The sequence below is a fragment of the Takifugu rubripes genome, chromosome 18 (genome assembly GCF_901000725.2).
Source record: "Takifugu rubripes chromosome 18, fTakRub1.2, whole genome shotgun sequence".
Classification (NCBI taxonomy): domain Eukaryota; kingdom Metazoa; phylum Chordata; class Actinopteri; order Tetraodontiformes; family Tetraodontidae; genus Takifugu; species Takifugu rubripes.
Window position 1 is genome coordinate 5,162,748 of NC_042302.1, and position 16,501 is coordinate 5,179,248.

Sequence of the window (16,501 nt, forward strand, 5' to 3'; positions counted from 1 at the left end):
TTGCTTTGATGTGAAAAGGGGCCTCATTTGCCACCTCCTGGACGTGTTCTTAAGCTTAAAACGCAGGTCAGATTTCTAATCATGCTGGTAAACCGCAGAATTGCGCACACCTGCGTGCTCAGTCTGATGATTGCCAATCGCCGTGGAAATTGAAAGCACATGCTGGCATCTACCATAGATGACTGCTGGTCAGGGATCATCCAGAACTGGTTGAAAACAAAAAAGGACTAAGGAGAGGAACGCTTATATTCGATTTGCCGAGAAAGAGGGCGCGATCACACATTCAGGGAAGGTTCCATCTGGGCAGAGTCTGAATGTGCCTCAAATGTGCAGAATATTACACCGTTAGCATCAAAAACCCCTGGATGAGACCTGAGAATGTTAAAAAGTGCACAAGGTTCATCAAAAACCCGAATCCTGACGAAATACTTTGCAGACGATCCACTGGTTTATTCTTGTATTTAACTTAAACATCCCAGTGTAAGGCTAACAAATCCATGTCTGTCAGTAGCTTCCCTGCAGATTTTCTTTAATTAAGAATCTAGTGTTCAAGCTACTTATTATAACTACGTAAAGCTGCGGTTCAAATTGCGAGCCTGCTGCTTCAGCGAGAGGCTGGTGGAGTAAAGGGAAAAGAGGATACTTGCCCAGAAACGCTGAGGGTGTAAAGGTGGAAGGGTCCAACACACCGGGACGAAAGGAGGAAAAGAGGAGGAAAGAGGGAAGAGGGGGGAAAAGTGAAGACAAAAAAAAGAAACCAACAGGGTTACACAATATTTTATTCAAGAGGAAATTGAATAAGAATATTGCAGAGAAAATTACAGCTGAGGTAAAATAACGCTTGCTGAATGTGTTCTGACATGTTTAGCATGTGGGAACAAGGTTTGAGTTGTTGTTATGGCAACAGTGGGAAGAAGGCACTGGGAATTTAATGCAAGGCAATAAAACATCCTTGAAAACGACAAAAAAATCATCCTAACAGGTAAAGATTGGTTTCATGCGCCATGTCAGATTAAACAATGTAGTCGTCAACTGAACTTTCCCTGTTGTGCTTTTAGAAGGCTTCCCCGTCTCAGTGCTGTCAGAACAACCTCCTCTGTGCTGGACGCTCTCAGATAAAACAAAGACAGTTCAGGGTAACATTGAAAACATTTCTCCTTATAAAGGCGCCATCAGCCCTGTTCCTCCTGTGCTAACTTCAGTCCCTCAGGAACCCTTCTGAGGCCCAAAGCAAAGCTCAGCAGCCCCATCAAACACCTTCCTCAAACACTGTAAAACACGCTGATTTTATGTCTTACAGGTGGACGCTTGTGTCTAACAGGGTGGTAGATCAACATGCTAGCAGGGGGTTCTACTCCGATGGTCTGAAGCATACTACCAAAGTGGCTAATTATGCTAATGTAGAGCAGTTAGATGCACTGTTTGGGCTTGATTTAAAGACCTCAAGCACATCTTTTAAGGACTGGACACTGAACCTTCATAGCTCTAACATGCAGGGATACACATTGCATGGTGTCAGATGTAGCCAAGACTAGCTTAGCAACATTTCTCTTCTGCTGAATGTGCAAAGGCTGGTGATTTAGACGGCACTTACATTTCGCCTGGGTGATGGTGTCGCCGATTTTGGCCTTGATGTAATTCTTACTGTACTGGGGAAGGACGAGGGCCAGGCTGAGGAGACACACACACACGGTGAAATCCAAAACTAACAGCGTGTCTACACGGAACAGTTTATTTGTCTCGGTTTTTCCCCAGCATGCATTTTTCTAAACCCTCGTTTTGACGAAGAGCGGGACGAGTCACCGCATGCACCCTCCACATGCAAAACTCGACATCTTCCTCCTCAACGAGGTTTGCCTCATTGCATCAAAGACAAAACCTGTCAGCAGGTCCTGCTTAGCGTTTCTTAGCAGAAGCTAACGTTTCCCAATAGGACACGCATGAGCTGCGAACGCTAGCTTCACCCAGAAGACTGTATATTTGTGTCTGGTCTTTGTCCTAAACTTCACACCACAGTCCAACTTCAGCCGTGGTGAGAACAAAACAGTGTTTCATGCAATTACCACAAACATTCTGCAAACACAAGACCTCGGCGTCTGGAGTTGCTCGAACTCTGCAAAGAGATTCGTGGCACAGGATGCGTGTGGTTGCTTGTGGGTCGATAAGGCGAGCCCTTGGTACGGCGTTACCTGTAATCGGTCCCCTTCACCGGTGCATACGTGTACGTCCTCTGGCCTAAATCGATGTAGCGCTTTAGGGGCAACAGTTGGGTCAGTGTTATACTTTCTCAACGACGTCACGGAGCCCTAAAATACCCGTCCAGTATGTAATTACCTCATCCTGCGATTTCACGAGGGTGGATATGGAGTTATTCCCCGTCAACCCGTCGATCATCTTTCTCCTTATCTGCGGAGGTGTGAAAGCATTATATTTGTGAAATGTTGAAATTCCAATCCGGCGACGCCTGAAGGCCAGGTTTCGAACCTCAACTTTGACGGCGTTCTCCAGCTCTGCGTCCAGGAAGTCGAGCGTTACGGGTTCGTTAAATTTAGCGGTCTGCAGAGAAGCCCAACAATTCATTAACTACACCTCAAAGATTTAAGGCTCATCGCCAGCAACAGGCTCAATCTGATGCTAAACTGGAACAGATCACGCAGAATAGTTAGCTTAAAGTATCTCGAGCTAAAGGTGGGGCCCAGGTGTCATTCTGGGATATCTGCATCATATATCTGCTCTCCTGGCCTTACCATCGGCTGGAGGTTGGGGTGCAGCAGCACGTATCCGTTGGGGTCCATGGCGAAGTAGTAGCCGTTTGGTCCAAACTGCAGCAGAGCAGCGAGGGAGTGTGAATTTAACACGTGACGTGTGAACTGTCTGCGTCTGGACTCTTACGGTGAAGTGCGGCGTCAGCCTCTTGATGTCTTCCAGGGACACGTCTACGGCCATAACCCCCAGGATGAGCTGGTTCTGGTACTTGGGAGCTTTCTGAAAGGGAAGTGCTTGTGAGTCCTGCTCCTGGACGGGTCCAGTTCCTCTGCGAGAGCTGACTGAACTCGGGAATTGGGGCCTGATAGGACTCTGGAAATCTTTACGTGCCGCCATGAGTCACTGACGAGGCATTTCCAGCCATCGTTTTGGGCCACAGCGGAGGTGGCCCAGAGTCCTCGGAGGGAGACATGCAAACTCATCTTGAAGCACTTAAGCTACCGGATCATTTGCGTCTCGGCACCGCAGGTTTGATCCCTTTTTGATATTCGCTTTTACGACGTCTCGGATCGTCTTCCCGCCGAGGCACGTGGGAGAGCTCCGAGGAGCCTCGGCAGCAGCGAGGGATGAAAGGGGGCGGGGGCGGGGGGGTATGGGGTGGTGGGTGGGAGCGGGGAAGGATAAAAGCAGAGGAAGGGCCGATAATTGAGAAATTTACGTTGCATGTTTATTTCCCCGGTCTGGTAAACATTACGGCGTCTCACGAAAACCGCGGATTTGAATTCTCCGAAGGGGTCAAAGTCTCAAGCTGACAGTAAATTTAACCGCCAAGGAGACGGATGCAAGAGAGGGGAAAACAATGAGGGAATCAGGAAAGAATCTGGGAATATTCATGTATAGAATGCGCAACGATAAGGCCGGTGGGGGGGAGGGGGAGCGGGGGTTGCTTACCTTGGTGCCTGTGTTTGTCTTGTTGAAGACGGGCAGCGTTCCAGTGATCACCAGGCCCAGTTGCTGGAAAAGGCGCAGGAAAAGCAGAGGTTGGTGGGATAACTCTAGAGGACGTATATTCCTCCGCAGCCGCGGGAGCCGGCGGCGTCTTATCGGCGGGCGGATGACAGCATCCAAACCCTTTGGCTGCCGTCTTATCTAGAGCGCGGCCTGAAAGTGGATCTTGACAGAATCACGCGCACAGATGAAGAAAACAGCCTGATGGATGCTGCGAGATCTGTTGTTCCGCAAACAGGAGTTGAAGCGGAGGACAAACAGCGAAGGCTTATCTGGGATCCTACAGCTGACGCAAAGCAGATTCCTCCCTCCCAGCACAAAATGTCACCCATTTCTCACACCAGGCACCCCGACGTACCAGCGCGTCCAGGTAGACGTTGGTCCACTGAACCTTCTTGGCCTTCCTGTGGTCCTTCACCATGGGGCGGCCCAAAACATCCAGGTACTCCTGCGGGGGGGGAGGAAAAGACCAACACTTGCATGTCCACCAGCCCACCACAAGAGGGCAGCATAGGCAAGCTGCTGTGAGCGTACCTGGGTGTTGATCCTGATGGCGCCAATGGAAGGGATCTCGTAGTAATACCCTGAGGGGAACACGCAAGTCCATGACCACAGATGTTTGGAGTCAGCTGCACAACCTCAGGTGTGCTGGTACCTTTGTTGTTGCAGGCCATCCACTGGATCGGCCCTTTGTCGTAGTTGTGCTTGCCCACGGAGAAGGTGAAGATCCGCACCTGCCGGGACGGGAGAGAGCAGAGGAAAAGATCAGACCAGGCTGAAACCCCCTCGCTGTCTCCAGCGGTAGATTTACGGCCTCACCGCCTGATTGGGGTTGTATCTCTTGAAGATCTCCTCTGCTTTCTCCTCTCCGCCGTCGGTGAAGAGCATGATGATCTTATTACAGTTGGCCCTTGATACATTCATCTGTGTGTGTGCGGGGGGGAGGGAGATAAACATGTGGCGGAGGTGAGCACAGGCGGCGCAGTGACCAGGAATGGCCACAAGAGGTCGACACAGACACACTGCTGGGATGGAGGGCATCCTGCATGTTCTCCATTAGGTTCTTAATTGAGTGGAAGCAATCAGCAAATAAGTGCAAATCGGATCAGCCTGCGACTGGATCACCTGCGCGAGCTGCTCGAAGGCCAGCTCGAAGCCGCCTTTGTAGTTGGTGGTGCCCTTGGCGGTGATGTTCTGCACCGCTTTCTTCAGCATCCTCTTGTTGCGCACGTTGGCCTGCACCAGATTCTCGAAACAGGAGGCGTACATGGCCTTGTCGTTGAACTGGAGGGGGGAGAGGGAAGGAGGGATGACGGGAGGCGGAGGGAAGGCACCTGCACATATTTTAGCTCAAATATGTGGCCTTTTTTGGGGGGCGAGGTTCCTGAGACATACATGGACTTCAAGCTCTCCAAGAAAGACTCTCATTTTAAGATTAAAAACAAACTTAAATGACACTTCTTGGCTTTGCTCATGTATGAAAATGTATTTAATCAAATCTGCACAGACCGGTGGGAGCTGCAGGGGCGGAGAGAAGGATTGGCAGGAGAACAGGTGGAATAAGAAGGTTGGGGGGGGAAATAGAATTAGTCAGGAAAACCCAGCAGGTAACGGCGGACGAGAGTCACTGGTTCAGTTTGACTGAGCTCTGCACTTAAAGGTACATTCTGATTAATATTGGTGAAGGGGAACAGATGGAGCCTCATCACACACACCCCACACACACACCCACACACACACACACACTGAAGAACAGCAAACACACTGCATCGATGCCGGACTGGGACGTGGCTCATTAATACCCAACATCTGTTTCGGCCTTCACTGAATTCACAAACACACACACACACACGCACACACACACACACACACACACACACACACACACACTGTTCCCAATTTGCTTTCATCATTTTCATTTCTGTACATTTTCCAGGTTTTTCTGCACCCTTGATAAGGATGAAAACACACATTTGGGCTTCATAACTATGGTAATATAGTTAAATGTGACGACTTCCATATATCCTTCCTATAGTATGAACCACGATGCAGTATATAGACACATGGTGCATTTAATATAAACCCACTGAAGGGGAATAATAAGTGCACGCACTTTCCTTAATTACACTCATTCATTATGACAGGTTGTTACAGATTAGACTGTAAATTCTGGAACGTACGCGAACGGTGCTGGATGCAATATGATTATTATGCTGGCGTCTAATTCAATTAAGACGGGTCACTTAGCTGATTTGAAAGCTCAAACTGAAAACATAAAGCAGGGCTTTATTAAGGAAAGTGAAGGAAAATGTGATTAATCCTTCATCTGGGAGAGGCCGACGCTGCCGTCCCTCCATCGGGAGACGACAAAGTCAGTTCCAGATGGGTTCCAGGTATTTTAAAACAAGATTTCTGTGGTATTGATGCCGATTCCTGGAGGCAGATACAAGATCCCTTTTTTCTTAGATGAGCCAGGCCTTTTGCAGGACTTTGGCAGCAAAATTACAAAACAACAACAGCAATTTGGTTTCGCAGTTAGCTTAAATCAGAGTTAAAGCTAACATGGTTAAACTGTTGCTGTACAGATATCATAATTAGACTCTTTGGTCAAAACCCTCCAAATGGAACTTCTGAAATTAATTTGCTTCATCTACTTGTCAAGACAGGGGCAGCCATCAAGATCCAGATGGATATCTAGGTCTTCCATATCTTTACAACATTTCTTTGGTTTAGTTGTAGTTTAGTTAAGCTGTTTTTTTTTTAACTGAAGGTTAGCTTGCCAGGTTAGCCAAAAAGGGACAGCAACCAACATAGAGGGCACAGGCCTGTTTGTGATTCTAAAGAGATAGAAAAAACCTCATTAGCTGGTCGAAACCTCCCTAAAACAGCCTTGGGAGAATGTAACATAGTTACATTGTCGGTTGGATCTAGTGAAATCAAATTTCTGATGCTGAAGGGCAAATTCTTAACTGATTGGGTGGAACAATGACACTCAGCCATCTTTCAAAACAAGTTTCTCCTCCCCTAAGATGCACTCGCTGATCGTATCTATTGGTCTCTGCGGCCATTAGCCGAGCGTGGGCCTTTTTTTCCGACAATATGTCGATTCACAGCACGGGTCAACGACGAAGCTCCCGTTCTTTTGTTCCTGTGACATTTCAGGGTTAGGCTGTGTCATCCGTTCGCTCTGTTAGCCACGATCTCGTGTAAACTCACATACTGTCTCTACCGCTAACCGCCAGTGTGCAAGTATGTATGTATCCAAGCGTAACGCGTGGCTACAATAAAGATTCATCTATGTGCATTACAGTCAGGCCCATAAAGCTCAAAGCTATGTTCTACTGATGACTGGTTGCTAAGCTAATGCTAGTCAGATAGCCGCTACTCATAAACTGCAAATAATCAATATGGCACCTTCATTAGCACCAACCAGGCTAGCGGAGTACTCACATAGACCACGTTGACGTAGTCGTCGTCAGAGAGGGTCTCCAGCATCTCGCTGACGGAGGTCCGGATGAGTTTGAGGGTGAGGCCTGAGACGCTGCCACTCCTGCGGTTTGAAACACCGTTAGCTTCACGAAACGGGCGAGTCGGAACAATAAGAAGACCTAAGACATTAGCCCGACTAAAAGTTCTTACTTTATCCAAGCAAGGTTTAATAGATGCACTGTTGGCGCAAGCTAGCTCTTAGCGAGAATACCCGCTGTGCTCTTTGGCAGCGTTTCAGCGTGTAATGGCTCTTCTTCAGCACCGGATGGTTGCTTTTCTGCGACACTTTAATGATGATGGAGGTAAAATGACGGGGGAGTCGGTATGTCTGTGGCTCTAACTTTGACTTTCCCTCCAAAAAATGGGGTGGCAAATTAGCCGCAATCCTCTGGAACCTGAAGTTCTTTAGCAGACAGCTGCGCATCATTACAGAGAGAGAAACACGAAAAGAGCCGGAAGAACGGCTGAGACAGGAAAACAGGATCTGTGACCTGTGAGAACCCAAGTTTTCTAAACTCCTTGGAATCCTAATGGTCATCGCGTGAAGCTAAAGATGACTCAGAAGGTCGTCACTCACGCGTCCACCAGGATTAGCATGTCCTTGGGTGACGCTGCCCCCTGAATGTACCTGGTGAGTCACGACAAACACACAAAAAGCAGTTAGAACGTCCGTTGGAAAATCAAGGTGAAACTCCAGCCGATGTGACCAAACACATCAGCGTCGATCGCCAAGCAAAACCGCGGCTACACTCACCACGGTCGTCTGCGCACGTCGTAGAGGTCGATCTTATTGGCAGAGTTGCTGATGTCCATCCAGGGAGAAGCTGAGGCAGAAACGGGCATAAATTCGCTGGTATTCCCATTCGTACATTTCCAAGGGTGCTCGTGATTCACAGCACGGTTAGCCGCCGTGACAAAACTCTGTACTACGCCGCCAACTACAGTGTGAAAGTACATTTGCCCCTTCCGGGCCACGTTGACTCAACAGAGACCAGTGTCAGGTCGGAGTAACACCACTAGCTGGGATGCTAACCTGGGTAGTACCGGGCCAATCCGGTGGCGGATCCAAACACCTGCCAGAGGAGCGACGGATCGTCCTCTTTGTTTTTACGGAAAACCTCCTCCAAGGCCTCCGTCCAGTTTAACTCGTTCAAGATGATGGTGGCTGGAACAGACCAGAACAACATCGACAATCATCCACTTGTTGGTTATACTGTACCAGTGTGTGTGTGTGTGTGTGTGTGTGTGTGTGTGATGCCCCATTAAAATTGTGCTTTAAAGAGCAACTTAAAAGAGGAAGACACAGAGGAACGAGAAGAACAAAGGGGATGAAAGCGAGTTCTGCTGAGCTGCACCTGGAGTCTCTCCGGGATTCGCATCGATGACTCAGCAGGAAATAGTTGCTAAAGACGGACAAAATTCCACTGAACAGACGGTCGAAGCGGTCATCAGGTTTGAGACGAGAGGACATCAGCAGCTGCTGCGACGGTTAGCGCGATGGCAGAAGGAGGAACAACGTTCACGTGAGTCATCCGACATATTGCAATGTAACCCTGCTAGCGTGGCTAAAATCAGTGCGTTTGGTAAACGTGCTGTGTGATGATGGACTCTACAGCTTGTGAAAAGCTCCTCCCACAATTTTGCCACCTCAAAGAAAATAAAAGAAACCAGAGAGTTCACAGAGGATTGCCTATACTGTGTCTCACCACCAGGGGGCATCTGATCTGCTTGAACCCGCCTACATTAATGTCATGTGATTCTTGGTCAGTAGTTTCTAGTATTTGAGTAAAAATTGCTTTATTGTCTACAGAAGAGTGCTAGGGCTCCTAGCATCGCCCCGTAAGATGCCCCAACATAAGATGATTTAGGAGGTTACTCCGCCCTCTCCCGTCTACACGTATTTGGACACAGATGGACTTGTGGTCGGGCAGTAAATGGCTCTCTATGGACCCATCAGCTCGTCCCTGTGATAAGTGGTCACAATTGTTCAGACGCCGATGCCCCCTCCCACCGAGCGTTGGCCCTTAATGGATTCCTGCCAGACCTGGAACGTCAGTACCAAGAGGTCTGAGGGGAGCGAGACATCAAAGGCAAAATGTCGACATTCTCCACGTGGAACTCCAGTTGATGCTGCTTGGCCGTTCGATCGGGGGAACTGGTCGATTCAGCGTTTAGGCGTGGCAGAGCGCTGTCCTCTCGCCCAAAAATGACCCAAACTAATCAAAATCACAGCGTAAACACATCCGTCTCCGCGGCTATTTGTGCTAGCTTGTGCTCTGGTAATAGGAGACGGCGATGAACAGTGACTAAATTCAAGAACAATGATCCTGTTTCACACCACCGACAAAATTATCAAAGCAATGCTAGCCTGTATTGCTAGCCCCAATAGCCTGTTCCAGTCTTCTTACTATTATTAGCAGGCTACACAACAGGCTAATTTCTTGATAGCATACCTCTCCCAATGTGGCAAAATCACTCATCACAATTAAAAACTAAAACGAGGGAAGACTCTGGATATGTTAAACTTACCCTTGAGGCATCTGGATTCTCTCGGCAACAAAGCTAACTGGGCGCTAGAAGTGGCTGATGACAGTGGAGGCGACACCCTGTGGCATCACCTGTCATCGCCGGGATGGTGGCAGGAAGGCAGCGCCCTGTTATCAGGGTTAGCCTCCGACTCGGGGTACTTCTAATCATTAGCGGCAGGCTCTCGCGTTAGCGTGAGACATGGCTAGACCTAAAAATAAAACGTCTGTTAGCGGTAAAACCTGATGCCGATCCCATCTAACCTCCTGGACAGACCGGAGGCTTTTGTCGACGCATTCTTGGAAGTTAAATGGGTTTTCACGGAATGTGGAGGGGGGGGGGGGGGTTCAAATGCGAATCTCAATCAGCTGATTAGCACATCACGGGAAGTCGTCCGACAGAAAGGAGAGGTCACAGACGCGGCAAGGCGGGGAGGAAGAGGTGGAGCTGAAGAGGAGATAAGGAATATAGAGAATTTGGCAGCCGGCCCGTAAATGAAATAGGAAGTTGCACCGGAGTGGAAAAAAAAAAGGGGGGGTGGAATCGATATACGCGCTGTGAGCTCGGCCTCCGGCTCCGTGACTCCAGCACCAACACTCACGTCCAGTGTCAGAGTATCTCAGCGCGTCACGGCGTGTGTGTGTGTCGCGGGCTGACAGGTGCCACACCGCGTCCATGCTAACGGGCCTCAGATGAGCCTCGCATCTCCCGCCAAGGCCGCCGCGCTCTCCTCTCACAGCCCCCACGCCAGTCTGCCTAATGAGCGCGAGGACGTGCGTATGTAGGAGTGGGACAGACAGGTGACGCGCGCACGCACACGCACACACACACACACACACGCTTTACATTCACACACACAACTGATTCATCTCTGGTTTACATGATGATTCCCAGTCCGACCACCCACACCGGATCAGCGAGGACAATAGAGTCCTATCAGCAGGGGGAACGGGAGGGGGAGACGGCGTCGCGTTCATGTCCCCGCAATTAATGCTGGGGGTGGGCGGAGCGGGGGAGGGAAGGGAGGCAGGAGGAGGCCTGGAAGAGAGAAAACCTCAGCTGAAAAAGAGCAACGGAATTCTAGGAAGGAATTCTAAGGTACTTAGTAACAAGGGTACTTCCTGCATGAGCCAAGATGGAACACCGGGAACTGTCTCGGCGCGAGCGTCTCCTACACATCGCCATGGTAACGCCGACAGACTTGGCCAGCCGGACTGGCATCAACATGGCAAGAAACACGAGCGCACATGCTACTTCTGTTATTTGCTATTAGAGGTCTCTCTGTATTTACAGTGGTTAAACGTTGCAGTACCACCCGTGATAGTGGGGGCAGTGTTGAGCACCGTGGCCGCGGATTCATGCAATACCGTTGGCTGGGAGCCAAATAGCAGGCAGTTGGGTGTGAATCTAAGTGTTAGCAAGATTATAGCTAGTATCAACAACCCCAATCGAGCTACTTTGAGCCCAATGCGGCTAATTGGCTCACATGTGTCTTAACGACGAAAGCTAGAACAAACAAAGACGGTAAATTCACACGTTTCTGCAGAGACACAGCCAACGACAGGTTTTAGAAACGAACGGGCAGAATGTCTCTCCTCCCCCTCACTCCTCCCACTCCTTCATCTTTCTAGCTGTTGCCTATAAAAATAACTAAGTGCGGCCATTTGGCACCGACGAAAGCGCTCGGAGGCCTCGGAGGGCCGTCGCTCCGCGAATTTATAGCCCGAAATGATGCGGAGTGACTCGCAGCAGCCACCTCATTCAGCATGTCCATAATTACGGAAACTGATACTTATCGCGCGATCGATACTGAAACAAACCGTTAGCTTATGGTCTGGTGAAGAGGCTAACTGGTTTGAGGCTAAATGCATTCACGAAGCCTCAACATAGCAGGTTTCAGTCCAGTACGTACAAAAAGGGCTAACATCATCATAACAATGTGGTTTTTACGATTACTTAAGGGTTATCTTGAAGAAATGCCCACATGACAGAGTCAGATGGACATGTGGGGGGGGTCTACGAGGGTGTCTGGAAGGAAGGACATGACTTGTGCTGTATGGTTGTGTACAAAAACGCCTGCGTCCTTATTTCAATTCATATTAGTCTTTGTGTCACTTTGTCCTTGTTGTAGCATCCTGGAACAAAAAGGCCACTAAGCCAGAGGATACGCTGGTGCGCGCACGTACACGCACGTAATTATCCTCCGCTCCAGCACACAAGTTGTTGTTGTTTTTTCCCCAGGTCATCGTTTCACGTGCGAACATTTAAATGTTCCTTCTTCTATCGCAGCATAGCCTTTCGGACGCCTTTAGTCCAGTTGCCGTCCAGTCCAGCACTCAAGCTGAAAGCCCCGCGTGCTTTATCACACCAGATTTCATTACTGGGAGCCAAATCGAGGTTGACTGGCAGCCAGTTGGGCGTGTTGTCCTGCCAATAGATGCGCGGAGAGCCTCGGGGAGGAAAGGATTGACGTGAGGTGATGATAAGGGAGAGAGTGGCGGCGAAATAAGCAAGGATGGGCATCGCGTTAGCGACCTGTAAAAAGTCAGGAAAGTAACCCGGAAGAGAAGGAAACTTGGCCCTTTCAAAATTAAATCCTTATTTGCGAACAGCTGCTAACACAGATAAGCTAGCATTTTTATGTTAGGCTAAAAAGATGTCGCCCCAACATAAAAAGGTCCTATTGGAAATTTCCTGGTCTGGCTCCCCCTGGCAGTGGTTCGTGTCACTGCAGAAGGCAAATATACCAAAAATAACGGTGAAAACCGAAAACAGAGGCTGTGACAGTCTGAGCTAGGGTCCCAGGAGTTCATCAAGGTCAGCGGCAAACAGGAGAGAAAGGAGCAGCTGGTGACCGGGGCAAACATGAGGCTAGGCTATGCAGGCAGCTTTGTTTTCTGGCATGTGTGCTAAATAAAGACTGGCTTGGCTTCAGTTGGTGCTGAAAGACCTGCCACACCCTGAAATACAGCCTGGATACTGGTGGCTGGGGGGGTTGCTACGGCACACGTATTTATAGGACAGGTGCTGAGGACTCACAGCCTTCGTATATGTCCGTCGGGATGTGGACGGCGGTGGTGTTGTAGGAGACGAGTCGCTTGAAGTCGTCGTCGATCTCGAAGTCATCGGGCACGTAGCGGTTCTTCTTCCTGTCTGTCTGATTAAACTGCACGAGGAGAGAGACGGTTTAAAATGGGTGAGAGAGACGGTGAGACAGAAAAGTGGAGTTGATGCAGCGGGGGGGGGGGGGGGGGGGTAGTCAAATACAGAGTGACGCTAGTGAACTGTGGGTGTGTGGCTTGTTCCCATGGGGGGGGTTAGACGGTGATCTCTCCTTATACGAGCGGACGGATGACGTTTGAGGCCCATGGAGGAATTCCGAGCCCGGGGTCCACAATGTCTCTATACTCATGTCAGTGAGGACAACTAGCGGTTTGTTCTAACGTTAAAGGTGCCCACGAACTTCGACAAACATACGGACGGGCTGAGTTCAGCAACCTCGGGAGTCGTACTCACGTCCTCTTTGGCATTGTAGTAAACTATCTTCTCAGCCTGCAGAGAGAAAGACAGAGAAGACGAGCGCTGAAAAGGACAAATGCTACAATTACAACAATCAAGGCTAACAGGTTAGCTTAGCTGCTATAAAGGCGATTCCGCTCAATACGCTAACTGCTATTTTCTACTTCCTGGGACGTGGTCGAACCGTCAGATCAACCTGGATAAGTTGTTTAAGTAATTGCTGGCAGACGTAACCAAAGTTTGATATGAAAAAACGGATTATCGACTCCATTTTCCGTCCAGTTAAAGACAAATGACACATTCTGCTTCTTTTTTGCTTGTTTTCATGGCGATGTGGCATCAGAAGCTAAAACTGACAGATTTCTATCGTAATTCTGCCGAAAAAGTGTCAAATTACAGGACAAAGACGCTTCTTCTCCATCTAATATCACCGTAACACCGATTCTCTGCTAAACATCCCACGAACTGCTGTGTTAGGAGTGTCACAACGTCACAACACGTCACACCTTTCAGACAACACATGAAAATACCAACAGCTGCGACCCCACAAACCATGGTGCACATTTACTAAGTGCTGCAAGTTCAAAACGACATTGATTGAACCAACCACATGGGGGCGCTCACCTCGCTGTCCTCCCTCCAATCGTGCTCCATTTGAAACTTTTCCGCCTCTGCTGCCAGCCTCTGAGAGAAGAGAGAGAGATGGGGGGGGGGGGGTTAACCTGGCCAGAATCAGGATAAAACCATTAGCGGCGCCGCAGCAGCGCCTTTAAGGTAAAACACCTCTGTTCTTCCTCTCGTCACCGCGCTAAAATTAGACCCCCTCCATCATTTCCTGAGATCTGGTCCTCATGACTAGGTTAATGGGTTTCTAATGAGCCCCGCTTTTAATCTGTACCTGGTCCAGAAACTGCACGGTACTATTAATTTCCCCCGGGAAATATCAAATCCAGCGCCGCTCCCCGACGTGGCGGCGACAAGAAAGCAAGAAGCACCCCTTTGATTGGGGTGCAGTGGTAAATTAATTTATGGAACGAAGGGCGTGGGGGCTGGGGGGTGGTGGTCTGAGGGGGGGGGGGCAGAAACAATGGGACAAATGACTGAATTAATTCCGCTGTGAGATTAAGCAACAGCCAAAACAAGCTAACGTTATTTGACTTTAATCAGGCTGCAAATATGCCGTTACTTCAGAGCATTAGCATTAACTGTCCTTAAAAAACCAAAACAGCACTCACGGAAATCTGCAGGCTTCTAACGCGCACGTGGTGACACGAAGAATAAAGATGAGGATCATAAAAACAGGGACGCTAACCTGCTAGCCGTGCCAACTGTAAAAAGTGTCGTCTGAATCCTTTTTATCACGGCACGCGCACGTGAAATAATCAATGGCACGGATATGCCGCCAAGGGTCAGATTACGTTTCCCCGGTAACACGAGAAGTACATTAGTGGACTTCCCAGCATGCATTTTCCCCAGAAAGGCTTCACTGGTCTGGTGCAGCCAAACGCGCTCTCAGAGGTCCGTGAGGATCTAGAAGAACATAGGTAGAACGTTCTGGGCAGGTTCCGAGCTCGCGCACGTGCGTTGGTGCATCGGCGTTAACACACACTGACACTTTAATAGAGACATTACCTAGCAGGAGTTGTTATTTAACGTAAGGTCGTTTATTTGCAAGTTTGACCTTCTGACCTCCTCCCAGCCAACAGTTATAGCTGCCAGGACTGATTTCTAGCAGCTGCACACACACACCCCCACACACACACACGCACATGCACGCACACACGTGCTCGCCGGCCCGCTTTCATTTAAAGAGAGTCTTTCCAGATGATCAAAGGGGTCAAAGGTCAGCAGCTGCTGCCGTTTCTTCTCACATCACATCTCAGATTAAAACAAGCTACGGCTAATCTGGCTACGTGCACGCCACAAAGATCGGGTCTGTGGGTCACTTGACTCTGTCGAGATCGAAACCTAAAAAAACCCCAAAAAAACGAAAACCTGAAATTAGGTTAAGACTAAACTCAATCTGGCGTCCCGTTCTATGGGCGAGGGATGGCATCAAAGAGGCGATTTATAGATCAAAGGGAAGCCAAAGCTAAAAGTGACTCCAGAAGTGAGCGAGTGCGTTTTAGAGGCCTCTCTGTCTCTGTGGAGATGTTAAGAGCAGAGCGCATCTTTATCTCCGGGACATCTTTTGGACTGATGACACGTCGGCTTTGATTTGTGTCTTGTTGGGAGGGATGGGGGGGAGTAGCTTCCTGCTCATTAATCACAGCTCTCACTGGGGTGGAACGGAGCGCAGAACCCTGCTTTCCTGTACGGAGGGAAGGGAAAGGAAGGACACAAACACTGAGGAATAAATCTCCCACGTCGTCCGATCGCCCCCCCACCCCCACCCCCACCCCCCACACACACACACACCTGAGCATCTCGGGACGCCCATGTGAGCAGAGGGAACGGTTCCTACGACGACGCCGCTCTGACAGGAAATGGTCCTCGCTGAGCCTGGAGCGCCGACGCCTCAACCGCCGCACATTCACACACCAGACGGCGACGTCCAATTACAGCCGCACCTGATGCCAGGCCACACGTGTGTGTGTGTGTGTGTGTGTGTGTGTGTGTGTGACGCACTTCACTTGATGTTTTCATGGTCCCACGTCACCGCGGGTCACCACTGAGTCTCACACTGTGTGTGTGTGAGCAGCACGCCACGCAGCGCACGTCTGAAAAGTTTCACGCCGTCGGAACGGAGAGATGGCAAAGGCACGCGCGGCGGCAGCAGCAGGCGACAGTAGCGAGCGCGCAAACACACCAGGAAGTGCTAAAGCGCGAGACACCTGTCGCCACATCGAGGCCCCCTCATCTGACCGATGAGCCCGTTTCTACTCCTGTGCTGTAGGTGGCGCCGTACGCCTGTTGCTATTCATCCAAAGTGGTTTAAATTCAGGGGAAATAATATTGTAAAATGAACAACGTCGTGCTCTTTTGGTCAAGTAAAAAGAAAATTTGAACTCGTCTTTACAGCTGTGTTTGTGTATTTAAGTATTTATGCTAATTAGATTAGCATGTCGCTACCTCATTCTTACCTTCAGCCTAAATAGCTACATTATTTTGGCGTTCTTATAAGCCCTTAAAATGGGTTTAACCCAGGACCTGAGTGCACATTTCTCCCCATGGAAATGTGTGCTGGTGTGACAATAAAAGTCCCTTGAACCCTTGAAAGGAAATAACACACAAGCGAGTGTGTGTGTGTGTA

The 16,501-nt window shown here is 49.4% G+C and overlaps 1 protein-coding gene across 5 annotated transcripts in view; it reads right to left on the reverse strand.

Moving 5' to 3' along the window:
* The window catches only part of LOC101079089 (voltage-dependent calcium channel subunit alpha-2/delta-1-like), a 43,579-nt gene that overhangs the window by 15,726 nt on the left and 11,352 nt on the right, over nucleotides 1–16,501 (reverse strand). For 4 of the 5 annotated variants that reach the window (XM_029825324.1, XM_011613345.2, XM_029825326.1 and 1 more), the window contains exons 4-23: nucleotides 13,873–13,932; nucleotides 13,246–13,281; nucleotides 12,769–12,895; nucleotides 8,237–8,368; nucleotides 7,958–8,027; nucleotides 7,781–7,831; nucleotides 7,165–7,264; nucleotides 4,840–4,998; nucleotides 4,534–4,638; nucleotides 4,370–4,448; nucleotides 4,249–4,298; nucleotides 4,073–4,162; nucleotides 3,658–3,720; nucleotides 2,893–2,985; nucleotides 2,748–2,822; nucleotides 2,485–2,556; nucleotides 2,335–2,406; nucleotides 2,190–2,251; nucleotides 1,595–1,671; nucleotides 648–656 (exon numbers count right to left, since the gene is read on the reverse strand). In XM_029825324.1, coding sequence (XP_029681184.1) covers nucleotides 648–656; nucleotides 1,595–1,671; nucleotides 2,190–2,251; nucleotides 2,335–2,406; nucleotides 2,485–2,556; nucleotides 2,748–2,822; nucleotides 2,893–2,985; nucleotides 3,658–3,720; nucleotides 4,073–4,162; nucleotides 4,249–4,298; nucleotides 4,370–4,448; nucleotides 4,534–4,638; nucleotides 4,840–4,998; nucleotides 7,165–7,264; nucleotides 7,781–7,831; nucleotides 7,958–8,027; nucleotides 8,237–8,368; nucleotides 12,769–12,895; nucleotides 13,246–13,281; nucleotides 13,873–13,932 — 1,582 coding nt within the window. The remainder of the gene's footprint in view (nucleotides 1–647; nucleotides 657–1,594; nucleotides 1,672–2,189; nucleotides 2,252–2,334; nucleotides 2,407–2,484; nucleotides 2,557–2,747; nucleotides 2,823–2,892; nucleotides 2,986–3,657; nucleotides 3,721–4,072; nucleotides 4,163–4,248; nucleotides 4,299–4,369; nucleotides 4,449–4,533; nucleotides 4,639–4,839; nucleotides 4,999–7,164; nucleotides 7,265–7,780; nucleotides 7,832–7,957; nucleotides 8,028–8,236; nucleotides 8,369–12,768; nucleotides 12,896–13,245; nucleotides 13,282–13,872; nucleotides 13,933–16,501) is intronic. The other variant, XM_029825325.1, reaches the window with a different exon arrangement.